The 16,477-nt window shown below is 45.7% G+C and overlaps 1 protein-coding gene across 5 annotated transcripts in view; it reads right to left on the bottom strand.

Annotated features, from left to right (window-relative positions):
• The window catches only part of luzp2 (leucine zipper protein 2), a 373,042-nt gene that overhangs the window by 127,361 nt on the left and 229,204 nt on the right, over nucleotides 1–16,477 (bottom strand). For all 5 annotated transcript variants that reach the window (XM_038808327.1, XM_038808328.1, XM_038808326.1 and 2 more), the window contains exons 6-7: nucleotides 8,530–8,592; nucleotides 8,356–8,418 (exon numbers count right to left, since the gene is read on the bottom strand). In XM_038808327.1, coding sequence (XP_038664255.1) covers nucleotides 8,356–8,418; nucleotides 8,530–8,592 — 126 coding nt within the window. The remainder of the gene's footprint in view (nucleotides 1–8,355; nucleotides 8,419–8,529; nucleotides 8,593–16,477) is intronic.

The following is a 16,477-nucleotide window of genomic DNA, read 5'->3' on the forward strand; positions in this document are numbered from 1 at the left end:
ATTGTAAAGGTTTTGTCAGAAACAAGAACATTCGAAATAGAAGCAAGAGAATGATCGAGCGGATGGATAGTTTTACAGTATTGCCCAAACACTAGGTAGTGAAGTTTTAAGTGAGTTGCAGGAGGAGCTGGTTTAGCACAGTGAGCTAAACAGCTGGCTTGTAATGCAGAACAATGCCAGCAGCGTGGGTTCAAATCCCGTACCAGCCTCCCCGAACAGGTGCCGGAATGTGGTGACTAGGGGCTTTTCACAGTAACATTATTGAAGGGTACATGTGACAATAAGTGATTATTATTTAAGAGTGACCTTTACAGGACTGAACACAGAAAGACTGGTAAAATGGTACAGTAGTGTAGCGGTTATCATATTGGACCAGTAATTCACAAGTCTGGGCCAGATCCTATGTGCTTAAGTTTCAATTGCAGGAGGGAGTAAGTAGGGATATGGACGCACACAATAAATTGAATTGGCAGCTGGATCTCGACTTCTCTGGTACATGACACAACTTTCAAAGGGATGGCAGGATCCGGCAACCTGCTGGGCTGTTTAGCACACTGGGCTAAATCGCTGGCTTTGAAAGCAGACCAAGGCAGGCCAGCAGCACGGTTCGATTCCAGGTAACAGCCTTCCTGAACAGACACCAGAATGTGTCGACTAGGGGCTTTTCACAGTAACTTCATTGAAGCCTATTTGTGACAGTAAGCGATTTTCATTTCATTTCATTTTTCACTTGCCTCCAATAAACAGCCCTTCAGGAGCTCATTAACGGGTATGGTCAGGTGGTGATTTTCCAATCAAACGTCACCAACCCCAAAACAATCTGATGCCCGTTGCGTTCAAGGTAAGCAGTTGCAAAGTGTTTTGTGGAACAGAAAATGATTTTGCCAGCAGAGGTTTCACTGTGAGATGGGGTGTAGTATAGTTTGGCTGACCATTCGGCCAATTCTCTGATCAATGAGGCTTCTGTCCCTCCATATCTCTGCCTCACCTCTTGTGCTCGTATAACAACAAAAAGAAAGGAATATAGCATTGAGATTTGTAAGAGGTCCAGGGAACAGGCATGAAATCTGTGACTGAGAACATGTGGATCAAGATTACGGTCAGTGACGTTCCATCTTTACTTCCCTCACCATCCTCAGATGCATCCCATTTGATCCTGGTGACTTATCAGTTTGCAAATTCAGCCAACCTTTCCATAACTGCTTTTTCATCAATTTTTAGCCCTCCAGTACTTCAAGTAACTCCTCTTTCCCTGAGTCCAGCAGCATCCTCTTCCTTGCCAAAGATACACAGTGGTCTTTTACTAAAGCAGTCAAAGTGCCCTCTTCTGCCATTCATAGATCCATTTCTGGTGAGTACCTGGGATATGTTGCCTCAGGTAGTCATGACTTCTACATGTACATAACAAATACATATAGAGACTCACACAAAGGGAAAACATCTGCAGAGATATGGGGAAAGGGTAGGATGTAAGGTTAGATAAATTTGAGAGCCAGCATGGAACAACTGGCCAGATGGCTTACTTCTGTGCTGCAACCATTCCACTTTATAGAGATGCTTGTTCGACACTAATTCAGCTATTTTCATATATTTCAGGGACTGTTGGAAAATTTGTATGCAGTTTGCAAACCTGGGAAGGTGTTATTGACGTTAAAATGCATCCTGAATTCCTAGTGAAGCCTACTTGTGACAAGAAGAGGTTATTATTATTATTATTCCATGCAAGATGATTTAAAATGAAGATTCCTGTGAAGCTTATCATAGAATTTATAGTGCAGGAGGAGGCCATTCGGCCCATCGAGACTGCACTGGTTCTTGGAATGAGCACCCCACCCGAGGTCAACACCTCCTCCCTATCCCCATAACCCAGTAACCCCACCCAACACTAAGGGCAATTTTGGACACTAAGGGCAATTTAGCATGCCCAATCCACCTAACCTGCACATCTTTGGACTGTGGGAGGAAACCGGAGCACCCGGAGGAAACCCACGCACACACGGGGAGGATGTGCAGACTCCGCACAGACAGTGACCCAAGCCAGGAATCGAACCTGGGACCCTGGAGCTGTGAAGCATTTGTGCGATGTTACCGTGCTACCGTGCTGCCCTAAAGCTGATGGCCATCTAGCACTCAAAGATGACTTGGTGAAGAAAACTCAATGGAAGTGGAAGATTTGCGTTTCGCGCCGCACTATTTTTCACTATCCAGCGAGCAAGGTTATCTGCAAGTTCGAGTCGATCGATAAATGGCAATCCTTCTGTAAAATTAACAAACATCTAGAGCTTGAAAAGCTCCAACTGGTAGCCTTGTGGATAGCACAATGAAAACTGGAGCTCAATTGATTATTTCTTGCTGGTGATGGACATGAATGGAATCTGCTGGGATCTTGGCCAGTAGACAGCACTCCAAGTAAATTAAGCCAAACTTCTGGAGCTAGCCTTATGCAGTCGTTTTCTTCAGGACTAAACATGGAGTCTGAACAAATAATTATATTCTTTTTTTTTTTTTAAATTTAGATTACCCAATTATTTTTTCCAATTAAGGGGCAATTTAGCGTGGCCAATCCACCTACTCTGCACATTTTTGGGTTGTGGGGGCGAAACCCACGCAGACACGGGGAGAATGTGCAAACTCCACACGGACAGTGACCCAGAGCCGGGATCGAACCTGGGACCTCAGCGCCGTGAGGCGGTTGTGCTAACCACTAGGCCACCGTGCTGCCCCCAAATAATTATATTCTTGCATGGGTAGATCATCATTCCTCTTTCTGCATATGCACTTATAAATTGTTACACATTGATATCTGTGCCTAAATCTTTGTATATATGCCTAGGGATTAAATATATATAACTATTTAAAAAAAAAACTCACATTTGGCTATGTTTTACTCCTACTGCTAAATCTTACCCACAGGAACTCTCAGTTTCTCTGAGCGTCCCATCACTGACCTAACAGCTAATTTATGTAATTGAGCAGAATTGTTCGGCCTGTAAAGGCAACATTTAGTATGATAATATGGACATCTGCTCTTTCCATTTGTGTCATTTGGCCCCTAACAAATGATTAGAATTTGAAAGCCTCTGTTACATTCTCTTTCCCCGACTGGCAGCAATCCCTATTGGTGAGACACCACCATGCCTCCATTGGCAGTGCCACATGGGCCACTATTTGAGCAGAGCCCAGTTTCCAGAAAGTCAGCCGTGCAACACCGATGCCAGCTTTGTATTCAGATTAATGGCGGTTGGAGCCACATGCTGCAGTTTTTCCAAATAATGTCCTCCATTACAATACACGCAGAATGTATATTGAAGAAGCTGCATAATTCAAGTAGGTGTTACTGTCAATTACTTTCACCAGCTCCCCTTGGCAGTTGTCAATGTGGTTGCCAATGGCGCATGGATTGGCACTGTCAGCAAGCTTTAATAGCTGCTCCCAATCATTTTCATAACTTTGCAGGGAGCGATGTGAAAATGATCGTACGCTCCCTCGTTTCATGGATTCGTGAATACTGGGAACATCAATGGAGATATATCATGACTGCTTGCAGCTCTTCTGCATGCTGTCCCCATGACAGACAACTCTTCTTTTGTAGAATCCTCCTCCACCTTTAGGTACCCGAAGAGGGTGTTGGCGACCGCAGATTACCTAGACCGCACTCGGCAAAGTACTGCGGTGTTCTGCCACTGCTTTCTGCAGTTTGGCCAACCATGAAATTCAGCCGCTCTGTCGTCTTGTCGCCAAGTGCATCGGAAGGATTTGTAAGGTGATAATCAACCTGGTTGGGTCTGTTATGGACACACAATCAAGTCTTAAAATGGGGGGAGAACCCAAAGTCTTTGGCGCATGCCAAACTCCATTGCAGCTACTGCCCTCTCCTCAGCCTCTCCTATCGTTAAAGGGCACTTTCCTCAGAGGAGATGTGCACCCGAATACCTGGGATGCCCCTTCTGACCTTCTGCCACTCCCTGTCATTATGGGCCGCTTTATCCTCGGGGACACAGAAAAGACAAATGAGACAGTGGGACGCAGGTTTTTATGGGGGTTTGTAGCTGGTGGGATGTGTGTTTAAGGCTCCTGGTCAAAGAGGACAATGCCTGGGTTGGGGTTTGGTGGAGGGTGGGTTGTAAGGGAGGTGGAGGCAGGTGAGATGTTGTTGGCCTTGAAGTGATTGGGGCAGACGTGAAGAGCGGGAGTGATGCCAGGGGCACAGATGTGGTGACTCACCTGAGCTGCGGTAAGGAGGTTGTTTATGTTCTTTGGGCATCGCATGCTGGTCTTCCTGGTGAGGCTGGCAGCACTGACAGCCTCTGCCACCTCATCCAGGTGCTGTTGAGTAGGGCGGGCTTGAGTCTCCACCCCACCCTGGAGAAGAGGGTGTCCCTCCTCTCCTCAATGGCGTCCAGCATTGGGTCGATCTCCGACTCCAGGAACCTTGCAGCAGGTTCTTTAGCAGCATCTTCTTGTCTTGAATAACAGCCTGTGGTGAGTGGAGCGCTTACAAGCTGCTCCTGCCTGTCAGGCCTCGAACGCAATTCCCGACCCCAGCGAAGCAGACACCGGCGGAGCCAGGACTCAGGCGGGCTGAACGTTGGCTGTGCACCGGCCCATTTGCATGACCTGAATTTCTCCTGACCGGCGCTCCGAGCCTGAGCGCGCATTTCCCCCGGTTCAATACCGACGGCAGCTCTTAGTCCCCAGAATGGAGAATCCAACCCAACATTTATAACATAATGGGCGGAAAGAAAATGGTTCAATGCTGCATAAATCAATAAACTCATTTAGTCAGTCAGACATTTCACACTTAAAATGTGAGCAATAATGATCCACTGACATGAAAGGACAACGTCAGCGAAAAAACAATACATCGGCAGGAGGAAACATTTGTCATGATGTAAGTGGCTAGGGAAAGAGCTTCAGATGAAGTGGGAGAGATAAATATCTTGCGTATGAAACAGAGATTGTGTATTAACTGTGAAAGTCAAAGAGAAAATACAGAATTAACGGGTGACATTTCTCCCCTCCCCCCTATTTCTTGGGGGGAGGGGGTTGGTCATCGTCAGAAAGTCCGGAAGAAAGATCCGGGTAATTTCGATAAGCGGCGGGAAGAGAGAATCTCGCTGCCGGCGATTGGCGCGCCACCGAGAAACCACGTGGCCGAGGGAACACAGAATCCCACCCACAGAAATAAAAGAGACGTCAATTGAGACTGACTAATCTGCTGCATAAAATCTCAGGTAGTGAATTTTACCACATGCCTTCTGAAACTTGCATGAAATCACAAGTTCAGATGATAAATATGGACAATGAAGGTCATTTGTCCCCTCTTAGCTCATTCATCAACAAAATCAATTAGTCCTTCCTACTGCCCAACTTTGTGTTTTAAAGTGTTAATCACTTTTTTATGTGATGAAGAAATTCTCGTCCTGCATTCTCGATTTGCCTTTTACCAGATTGAACTTGTGCTCTTCTGTCCCATGTTCATGGCTAACCTTGAAGGTATGATTTGGATTTCTGTGCAGTAAAATATCTTATAAACCTCAACATGGCTCTCCCTCCAGTCATTTGATTTCAAGGTTGAAGCTTCACTGGTTTTTCCTCATCCTCTGGTATTTGAGCTCAGTTTTTTGGAATTCTTTTCCACATCACTTCCGTTACACAAATGTTTCATTTGCGCTTCGGTGAGTCGAACCCGGCACTGTACTATTCAGGTTGAGGAATGACCAAAGCCCTGTGTAGTTTCAGCATGATACCATCACGGTTTGTCCTCTGCTGATCAGGCAATGTCACATCAACTGGATGGCATCCGTCTACTGATTCAATCACTCTCCCGTGACCCTGAATAGATTTCCGAGACTTTCGGGTAAATGCAATGCTTCTGCAGGAGAGCTGCTTTTGAAGGAAGCATGAACTGGCAAATTGACACACTGCATTATCGTTGGCCCTCTTGTTGCCCCTCACTCCCTTCAAGAACATCCCCCCCCCACCCACCCCCGCCACCCCCAGCTGAGAGGGACAAATTTATCATAAAATCAATGGACTATAAAATCACATGAATGTGTGCTTACTGAACGTGCAATTTGTCCGATTTCCCATCAAGGTGTGGCAGGCAAATGGAGTTCAACACAGCCGGATGCGAAGCGAAGCTCTCCACAAACAACAGAAGAACATTCGCCATTGCAACAGTGTGGAGCCCATTTCACTTCCCACACGGCCACACTCGAAAGCCTGTCCTAATGACCTTTCATTGAGGGCCGGAATGATTAAGGCACTTTGTAGGCCCTCTTCCATGAAAAACTGCATTGTGATAACTTAAAGTTACTTAAACTAGGCGGCGGGGGACGGAGGGGAAATTCCTTTCGGTCGAGGCTGGATTTGTAGAGACACAAAAGAAAGGGTCTAATCCTACTCAATTCTCCTTAAAATTAACTCTGGAAGCATCTTTTGAAATGGCCTTCAACATTTTCCCTCAGAATGGATTTTCCGTTCAGTGGTCTACAGATATTCAATTGCTTTCTGCATTGCTTCAATACAAGACATTTGCGACTCTTTTAGAAATATTAATAAGAACCGTGCAACTTTTTCATGCTGTCCCTCAGGGATTCAAAGGTGTGTCCCAATGACAGATATTTTCTTGACTATTTTAGATAACACCTGCTTTAGTGACCTCCATGTGTATTATAACATCTTGTGGCAATTTGAGAGCGCCTGGAACTGCTACACGCAGTTGGTAAACTGAGGTCAAAAGTATCTTTTTCCTGATTCTCTGTATTTTTGTTTTGCCGACATTATTCCAATCGTTGGGGTTCTGGAATGAAAAGGTTGGAGATTTTCAACAGGTCAGGCAGCTACTCTGGACGGAATTTTCAGATATTTTTTCGCAGCGTCAGGCGCTGACTGAAATCCGACGTGTATCTCGCCAGTTTCACGGCCAGGTTTTTAGTCCAGATCTTGGGCAACACTGGAGAAATGACATTCAGGAGGTGTGGTCAACACCGTCATTGTAGCGGGGCAGCACCTGACAGAGGACGCGAGGCGGGTTCGACAGAGACCGGAGCACCCACAGTACAGGGCACCCCATCAGCACAGAATATAAACCCTCCAGGCCTCCATGGACACGGGACGGACCCCCCACCCCGCTCACCCCTCACCCCCCCCCCCACCCTCTCACCAGCATCAGCATCGGGGGTCTCACCCACATCTGCACCAGAGTTCTCATTCCCCCTCCCCGCCCTGCCCCAACACAAGCATCAGCAATAGGGGCTCCTCCTCTCCCCGAACAAGCCCCAACGGGGCAACCCAGGCGGTCCGCACCGGTCACTGCCCCTGGCTGAGGTTGGCACTGCAAGTGGCAGGGCACTGCCCGGGCATGTCCTTCTCCCTCCGGGGGCCAAGCATAACCTTTGCGACCATGCGCGGGGGGCAATCCTCGGCTGATTTACATCTTTACAAACCTGTTGGAAACCCCGTCCACGTGACGTCGTGTCGACAGGGTACGAATATCCCGTGAGGGGGGATCATGTGGCGGGGGGGGGGGGGGGGGTTCAGTAATTGCAATAAAATGTATTAAAATATATTTAAATGAAGTCTCCCCCCTTTCTGGGCATGAACTTCGGTATAACACCGGCGAGATTTGCGGAAAATCGAAAATTGCGTCGGCGGGGGGGAAATCGTGTTTTCTGATTCCCGTGGGGTTTTCCGCCTGGAACGCCATTCTCGCTGACGGCTAGCGCGGCTTGAAAATTGCCCCCCATGTTTCTCGAATCCACTGACATAGTGCTGCTGTTACAAATGTTTCCATTATTAGCCATTTGAAACCAATAAAACTCAATTAAACTCATGTCTGGTTTGACGTCTCACCTTGAGATAGTCCTGAAAATAAATCCCCTATCCTGAATAATGTATCACTTCATGCATCACAATTCTGTACCTGATTAGAAATCAACTGCATCAAACAGTCGCTTTCTCTAACATTATAATTGCCCTTCTGTTAGGGTGTGTTTTCATTTATTAAGTCATTCAATTCATTTGAAAATAATTCAGAGGTTAATGGCACAAACGCACCAAAAGCTCTCAAGGTCCAAATGTGGCAGTTTTACCTCACAAAAGTTCAATTTTAAAATAATCAGCCGCCCTGTACGTTGACAACTCAAAACAAAGTTAACTGCGTTTCTTTTCGATCAGCTCTGACTTTTCTGCTGTCACAGAAAGGCTCTCATCCACTGAAATGCTTGGAAAAAGCCACGAACCTCACAGCTTCAGTGCCTTTCTCGAGGTGAAAACAGCGTCATAAGCTCTTATCAAAAAGCTGCACATTACTTATTTAAATCAGACTGACTCAAATGTTGGTCGCCTCACCTTAAAAATCAAATCCTTCTTCCCGTAGCGTAGCTCCTTAAGCTGTGACTGGATTCTTTTGGACTGCAGAAGCAAGATAAGAAAGGATGGAAAATATCAGCTCTAATTTAAATGCCTGAAAATACCTTTAGCTCATTCAAGCATGCCCGTCAAATCATTACGAATTGAACATACCTCCTCTGCATGAATGCCACACCGCTTGTTCCCAGACAGAAGTTTGTTTTTCAGACTTTTATTCTGTGTGAGAGAATTATTTCATTATTTAAAGTGCCTTGAATTATTAAAGTAACCATGGAGGGTAAACATTTCACCATCCCTTTGGCATCATGTATTTTATAAATGAGGCAAAAACATTCGGCTATTTTATTAAAACGTGCTTTAAAGTTTCGGAAGCATAACTGTCCCTGATCTTTTTTTTTTACATTTCTGCCCAGCAAAGTTATGTTTTATTAATTTGATTGATTACTCCGCGGGTGCCGTTGCTGTCGATACTCATCAGGGGCTGGTTTAGCACAGTGCTAAATCGCTGGCTTTGAAAGCAGACCAAGCAGGCCAGCAGCACGGTTCAATTCCTGTACCAGTCTCCCCGAACAGGCGCCGGAATGTGGCGACTAGGGGCTTTTCACAGTAACTTCATTTGAAGACTACTTGTGACAATAAGTGATTTTCATTTTTTTTTTCTCATTTTTTTGTAAGTATTTCCAACTCCACCACGTCCTCACCATACTAAGAAACTGAACGATTCGGAACAGTTCAACTTTGAACGATTTTTCTACAGAACTGCCAATGAGAAATGCGGCCCTTCCCATCTGTATGGATTCTAACACGACCACAAATTTAAACTGACGAGGGAAAAGAATGAACCATTCTGATTCGCCTTAAGCAGCGCATGGAGCAGGGGATCTTTATGACAGAACGAAAAATCCACACTGAATGATTTTAATTGAATTAATTTTTTTTTTTACCATATCGTTAATGACGTTGATGCACAGAATCATAGAATTTACAGTGCAGAAGGAGGTCATTTGGACCATTGAGCCTGCACCAGCTCTTGGAAAGAGCACCTTACCTAAGCCCACACCTCCACTCTATCCCCACACCTCCACCCTATCCCTGTAACCCCACCTCATCTTTTTAGGACACTAGGGGCAATTTAGCATAGTCAATCCACCTAACCTGCACATCTATGGACTGTGAGAGGAAACCAGGGCACCCGGAGGAAACCCACACAGACACAAGGAGAACGTGCAGACTTCGCACACACAGTGACCCACACCGGAAATCAAACCTGGGACCCTGGAGCTATGAAGCAACTGTGCTAACCACTGTGCAACCATACCTGCTCCATGTTTAGTTACATTTTCCAGTTCCCGATTCAAGGTGGCTCGCTCCAGACAGTCCGATCTAAATTCAGTGGCATTGTAAGGGCATTCAAAGTCACTTGCTGTGATGTTTCACATATTCTCCTTGTGCACAAATCGTATTGCTGTTGTGCATATCTACTTAAGACGATATCACTACGGTAACAAATGAGAAATATCTAGTTCAGGGGTGGGCAAACTTTTCCGTGCAAGGGCCACATTCAGAAATTCACAATTTTAAAGGGCCGCATAGTATATTAAGTAAAATAATTAATATTTAAAATAGCCAAAATAAAAGGTTTTTAAAGAAAAAAAAGCAATTAATTTTTATTAATTAATATTTTAAAGTAGAAACTTCACATGAAACACATGTTGTGCCGAGCAATGATCACCCTACTAAAGTCAACGTATCCACCCTATACCAGTAACCCAACAGCCCCCCCCCCCCATTAACCTTAAAATTAAAAAAAAATTAAAAAACAAAAAAAAAAAATTATTTTATTTTTTATGACTTGATCTTGGTGGGCCGCATAAAGACCCTTGGCGGGCCGTATGCGGCCCGCGGGCCGTAGTTTGCCCACCCCTGATCTAGTTGATTCGTATTTTGGTGCAGCAGTGAATGTATCCGCGAGGTGATGTTCCTTCATTACAGGATGACTGTGAAGAGCAGGATTCATGCATTTAAAACATTTTGCTTCACTCTGCCATCCGTCGTAAGAAGTCCGTGGTCAAACAAGGAGGCTCTGCACTTGGCCACAATTTAACTCCATAGCCATTGATGTTGGGCATGAGGCGTTGCAGGTGCAAATTCAAAATTGATTTCATTGTAAATATTTCACATTACATTTGTTTAACTTTATTCACATGTGCGTCATTTAGTGGAATTTAATCAAAGAAATTTCCAAACCGTCATTTTGACTGGGTTTGGCAGGGATTTCCCGTCGGCCTTTTGGGCGAGGCCCACATGGGTATTCACTCACGCTTTGTCATCATTTTGGGCCAGTCTAGCCCACACTTTGACACTTTTTCAACAGCATGGAGTTGAACGCGCTGGTGAGATGGGCTCCTCAGAGATCGGGCCGCCATTTTTAAAAGGTGCCCCTGCTCTCTAAGTGAGGTTGCGGGTCCCCAACAAACCACCCATCCGCGGGCAATATCACCCCCTCCCCACCGCACATGTGGGCATTCCACACACCCTGACTCAAGTGCAATGTCACCCCCTGCGCACAGGGGCAATACCCCCTCCCCCACACCCCAAGACAGGACACCCTACTATGGGGTCATTGAGAGCCCCTCCCCTTTTCATGCTTCCCGACTCCTTGTTTCCCCTCCCCCGTTTACCTCCCTGATCTTTACAAGACCCCTTCATCCCCGCCCTTTATCACCCTCACCCTTCATATCCTTGCTCTTCACCCTTTTCATGGGCACTGCCACCCTGGCACCCAGGTAGTGTCACGTAGACACCCTGACAGTGTCCCTGTCAGCTTGGCAGTACCAGGTTGTAGTGCCAAGGTGCCCCGGTTCCAGTGAGAATGCCAGGCTACCACACAGGGGCCTCCAATGGCCTGGGAGACCCCCCCCCCCCCCCCCCCGCCAAGTGCCTGCTGCACATTTGTGTGGACCAGTATTAAACAGCGCCCTATCGAGGTCTCCCAGGCGAGGCCATTAGGTGACAGGCACTGGGAGAATCTGGTGCAGACATATTTAAATGAGACGGCGTGAGCACGAGATCCAGATTGCAGCAACTCACCAGTTTCGGTTGAATCTCCCGAGACGCCTTGAGCGTCGGGAACCTGGAGAGAGAAGGCCTCTCGCGAGATTCAACGGCCTCGGCCCAACACCAAGTCAGGCGCAACAAGAAATTTAAATTGTGCCCATTGTCATTTGTTGCGCCGGGTTTAGCCAGTGATGTAAATGTATTGACATGCCTGACATGCACTGATTCTCACAGGGGAATTGTGGACATTTACTTCATTGAATGTTCATGATGGTGTCCAGTGTTGGACTCAGCACTCTGTGGGACATGGCTGATTGTGGTGAACCACTGTGCACCTGTATTAGGGGATGTACGGTAGGACATGCACTACAGGTTCGCCGGTACCCCCTGCCAGCTAGCTCCGCCCTCAAGGAGCCGTATAAATATGCGTGACCTCCTCCTGAACAGCCATTTCGCCAGCTGCAGTAGGAGGCCACGCATCTGACTGTAATAAATTGATGCACGATCAATTGCACGAAAGACTCAGATTGGTACAACTGTGGCTTTATTGCAGTCAGATGCGTAGCCTCCTACTGCAGCTGGCGAAATGGCTGATCAGGAGGAGGTCACGCATATTTATATGGCTCCTTGTGGGCGGAGCTAGCCGGCAGGGGCGACTGGCGAACCTGTACTGCAGATCCTACCGTACATCCCCTAATACAGGTGCACAGTGGTTCACCACACTGATCTTGCTGGCTTTCCCTTCTATGCATTGTAAAGAGCATTCTCTGAGATCACTCTCAGTGGGATATATTGAAATATGGTCAGTGAACTCAAAGCCCTGAAAGGACTGTACCGGCCAACACCCTGAGATGGCACGCATTTAAACCACTGTGACACTGCCTTTGGAGAACTTTCATTCTCTTACTTTGACTGAATGTTGCCCCCACCACCCAAGCTATAGCCAGCTTGCCTCTGCACTTCCCCTGATCACTCATTCATCCTTGCTAGTCCCGCTCATCCATGCAAGCTGCCATTCACCAGCTCCTTTCCCTTGAGCTGCAGAGTTGAACGAGAAAATCCACCTACCGTACACAGAACATTTCAGCTGTGTAGTTAAAATATTTGAAATAATTTCACAATGTAACCCAAAGGCACTCTTGGGGAAAAACATTCGGATTTGTATTCATTAACTTTTCCTCCTGCCAAAATTTATATGACTGTCTAAAGATTTGTTTGCACCGATTGCTTTCAGGTGCCTTTCTCAGCAGAGCGTGGAACAGCATCGAAGGCTACTAACACTTTCCAGCTCGCCTTCAGTTCTTAAAGGGATGTCTGTCCCTCTTAAAGGGATGTCTGTCCCTCTTAAAGGAATGTCTGTCCCTCTTAAAGGATGTCTGTCGCTGTTGAACTGAAAGAGAAGGCTGCTGTTACCTGCCATTTCTGGATTGGAGGGAAGAGGAGATTGAGCACCAGTTCATGGAAAGGGCTCTGCAATTCACAGATGTGACAATGAAGGCCTTAATCGTGGAGGTGGACAGGAAGGGAGATGCCATGGTCGGGATTTTCACTACCTGGTCGGGCGTGCAGTGTCCGTCTGTTTCCTGACCCAGGTGCCCAGGAAGTTAGGATTTTCATTCTAAGGTGATGGGATTCTCTGGGTGGTGAATAGTGGGATTCCTTCGGGAATCCGTCATATTCCTTGCCAATCATGAATTTGCATGCCGAGAATACTGAATTCCTTGCTGGAAGCGCAAATCAGTTCCAATTCACCTCAGGCGAGAGAACGTAGTCTCCCAAATGGGAATCCCAGCCACATTCCCACTTCAAAGAGTCTGTGATCACTTGGAGCTCCAATCAAACTGTGAAATGGAAAGCACCCGACTTTGATAATGGAAGGCTGCGATACGAGTTATGCAGCACAAACCCAGTAATGGTACCCTTCAGGTTTACATCCCCAGTTGCAATAAAATAATAAGCAACATTTTTTAAAAAACACTCAACCCAGTTTTTTTTCAAAGATTTGAAGGGCAGGAGTTTTAAATGCCTTGACAGTTTGACAGTCCCTTTGATAGTTCATTTGACACTTTTGACAATTCCAATGAGCTTCACAGTTAATGAATTTAAATATTTTTTATGCACAAATGTGTCTACTTTTAGTAATCCCAAGCAGCACAATACCCCTTCCAAGTTGCATATGACCTTCCTAAGAAGGGCCATATCAAAAGGGGTGTCTGACATATCCAAAGGGGTCCACAAACTTTTGACCTGTCAGGTTAAACGTGCGCATATCATGTTCCACCAAAATACCTGGCTCACCAAAATTAGATATGTATGAAGACGGCTGCTGATTTATATGGGTAGCTGCCCTCATGAAACATGTAAGTGAAAATCCCAACCCAAGATCATTGCCGCCCCCATGAAAATGTGGGTGCTGTGTTCGGGGGGCAGGACTCATAGTGTCAGCCTTCTCCACCATCTTCATAAGATGGGAATACTCTGCAAACATCCAGGCCCACGTTTCCTCAGGGATCCATTCAGGGCACCCTCCAGAAAGAGTAGGCAAGGGCGGCAATGGAGGTGAACTTTCAAAGTCTACCCTGAGGGTGTGGTAGCAGTGTCGTCAGAGGTTTAACGACCTCATTTGAATGGTTAGAGTCAGTGAATGCATCTTCAAGCTCCATCTCACCCCAGTCGCAGAACCCACCTCTCCCGCGACTCAATGCATCGCAACCGCATCATCGATCCATAGCGCTCAGCATTCATGGCCAACAATCAGACGCTCCCCTCACACACCATTCAATGATGCCAGTCTCATAACTATCTCTTACTGCTTCCATATACCCCCAGATATTCAGTAATGCAGGCTCATCACCCAGATGAGAGCATCATAACCACTGACCGTCTGCACTCTCTCTTCTAGGACAGGTTCGCCCACAATGGGAGGGTCTTAGAGTAACTGAGCAAATTGACAAAGAGCCCACTGTCTGGTCTGTTGAGGCACATCAGCACAATTACAGTATTAACATTGATCTTCGATTATTTGTAATGAAATGAAATGAAAATCGTTTATTGTCACGAGTAGGCTTCAATGAAGTTACTGTGAAAAGCCCCTAGTCGCCACATTCCGGTGCCTGTTCGGGGAGGCTGGTAACGGAATGTGGCGACTAGGAGCTTTTCACAGTAACTTCACTGAAGCCTACTCGTGACAATAAGCAATTTTCATTTCATTTCATTACAAACAATCGTAGGAAACAATGGTGCCTTCCATGTAATAATATTAAGATGATTATGCTCCATACGTAACTGATCAATTACGTTAAGTAGGCATCACATTAGCCTCAGGGCTAACTGCTATCTAAATATATATGTAGCATCAATAATTGTGGAAAATGCTTTAAATACCAGTGTTGTACCATTATATTTTCAGTGTACTGCAAACAATATATGTGGGGCTTCTTGTTAGAATCCACAAAATATCAGGCACTCATTATTTTCATTTCAGAATGTTACTTGTGACAATCACTGCTGTTTACAAATCAGCTTCCAATATTTAGGAGAGTTTCTCAATGATGTCATCAGTAGCCAATCACAACCTTGGAGGCCTCAAAAGTTGGTAGATTCCTCTCGAGCCTCACCCCCCCTCCCCCCCACCGCCCCTGTCTATCTAAGATGTGGAGATGCCTAGTTTTACTACCTGGTGTTGTAAGATTTCTTACTGGTCTATCTAAAGTCAATGAGATGTCAAATTTCAATGTATGAGTTGATGCAACCAACTGCAATTGACCCAGAGAGTGTCTGGTTTACAGCAGGTCAATACTACATTTGTTTTGTATGCAGGAAGTATCGCATGTGTGAAAAATGTTTGCTTGAGCCTGTGCTCCCAGCACGGAATGGGCCCTGGTTTCTCGAACCCTGTGCACTCCGCTATCCCAGGCTCTTGAGACGAGTGGACCTGCTTATACCAGGTTTGAAAGACATACTTTAAAACAGCCAGTACAGCTGCTTGACACCACTATCAAACCTCTGCACACGTAACAGACACACATGCAGCATGCGTGCTCGCATCCTAACTAGCCTGGCAGTGTGGCCATCGTCATTGTATCCCTTCCAGGTTCCCCTATCTCCGGCACCAGTGGTGCCACAGAGCTCAATTTCACTGATGAAAATCAGACAGCCGAATTTCATGACCAGGAGAAATGAATAGTTAAGTGAAAATAAAATATAGCTTGGAATTAAATGAAGAGTGTGTAAATGGAGTGCAAAACAGTGGCAGTATACTAAAAGTGATTAAATACAGGAGAAAGGATGAGGGTAAACCTATTAGAGTAAATATTGATATTATTCATAAGCCCACATTTAAAAAAAATGTTGTTAAAGAAATAGAAAATTATTTGTCGGAGCTGAACTTCTGAAACTGACAGACATGATTGATTGCCGAATATAAATCTATCCAGAGTTCGAAACAGCTTCGTTAGATCTGCTTAATTATAAAAAGAATGGTCGGGACTGTGAAACTACCCCTAAGAAGCAATAACAACTTTAAGTTATCTTGGAAGAAAAATGCCTTTCACCCTCATCCAGGCACAAAACAATTCAATCAAAATATTGTTTTTATTGACTCTGTGGCGATAACTTTCCGAATGAGTGCTTCCAACTTGGAACTTTGCTGAGTGAGAACGCACATCAGGAATTTGGGCATGTGCCCAGCATGGTCTATTTCCCTTTAAAGAACACATTGCAGCAATTTACGATGAATATTCTAATAATGCTCCTGGTGGGAGGCTGCATTTTGTTCAATGGCTGTGGAACCTCCCAGCTCTAATTCCGATTGTGCTGCAGGATCTACAGCGCGCAGTTAAACAGGTGGGTGATATCTCATGTTTAATGTACAATCATCAGGCTGTCATTTCCAATCAAGCAGAGTTCCCTCAGCGGTGCACAGGACAGTCAGTCTGGATCATTCAACTCGCTTGCTTCAACTATATCACATGTGGTTAAATAGGGTCCTGCGTAAAAGCAACAATCAGACTCCTTACCGTAGTGTTCTTGACACTGTTCATAT

Source organism: Scyliorhinus canicula, chromosome 9 (genome assembly GCF_902713615.1).
Source record: "Scyliorhinus canicula chromosome 9, sScyCan1.1, whole genome shotgun sequence".
Lineage (NCBI taxonomy): Eukaryota > Metazoa > Chordata > Chondrichthyes > Carcharhiniformes > Scyliorhinidae > Scyliorhinus > Scyliorhinus canicula.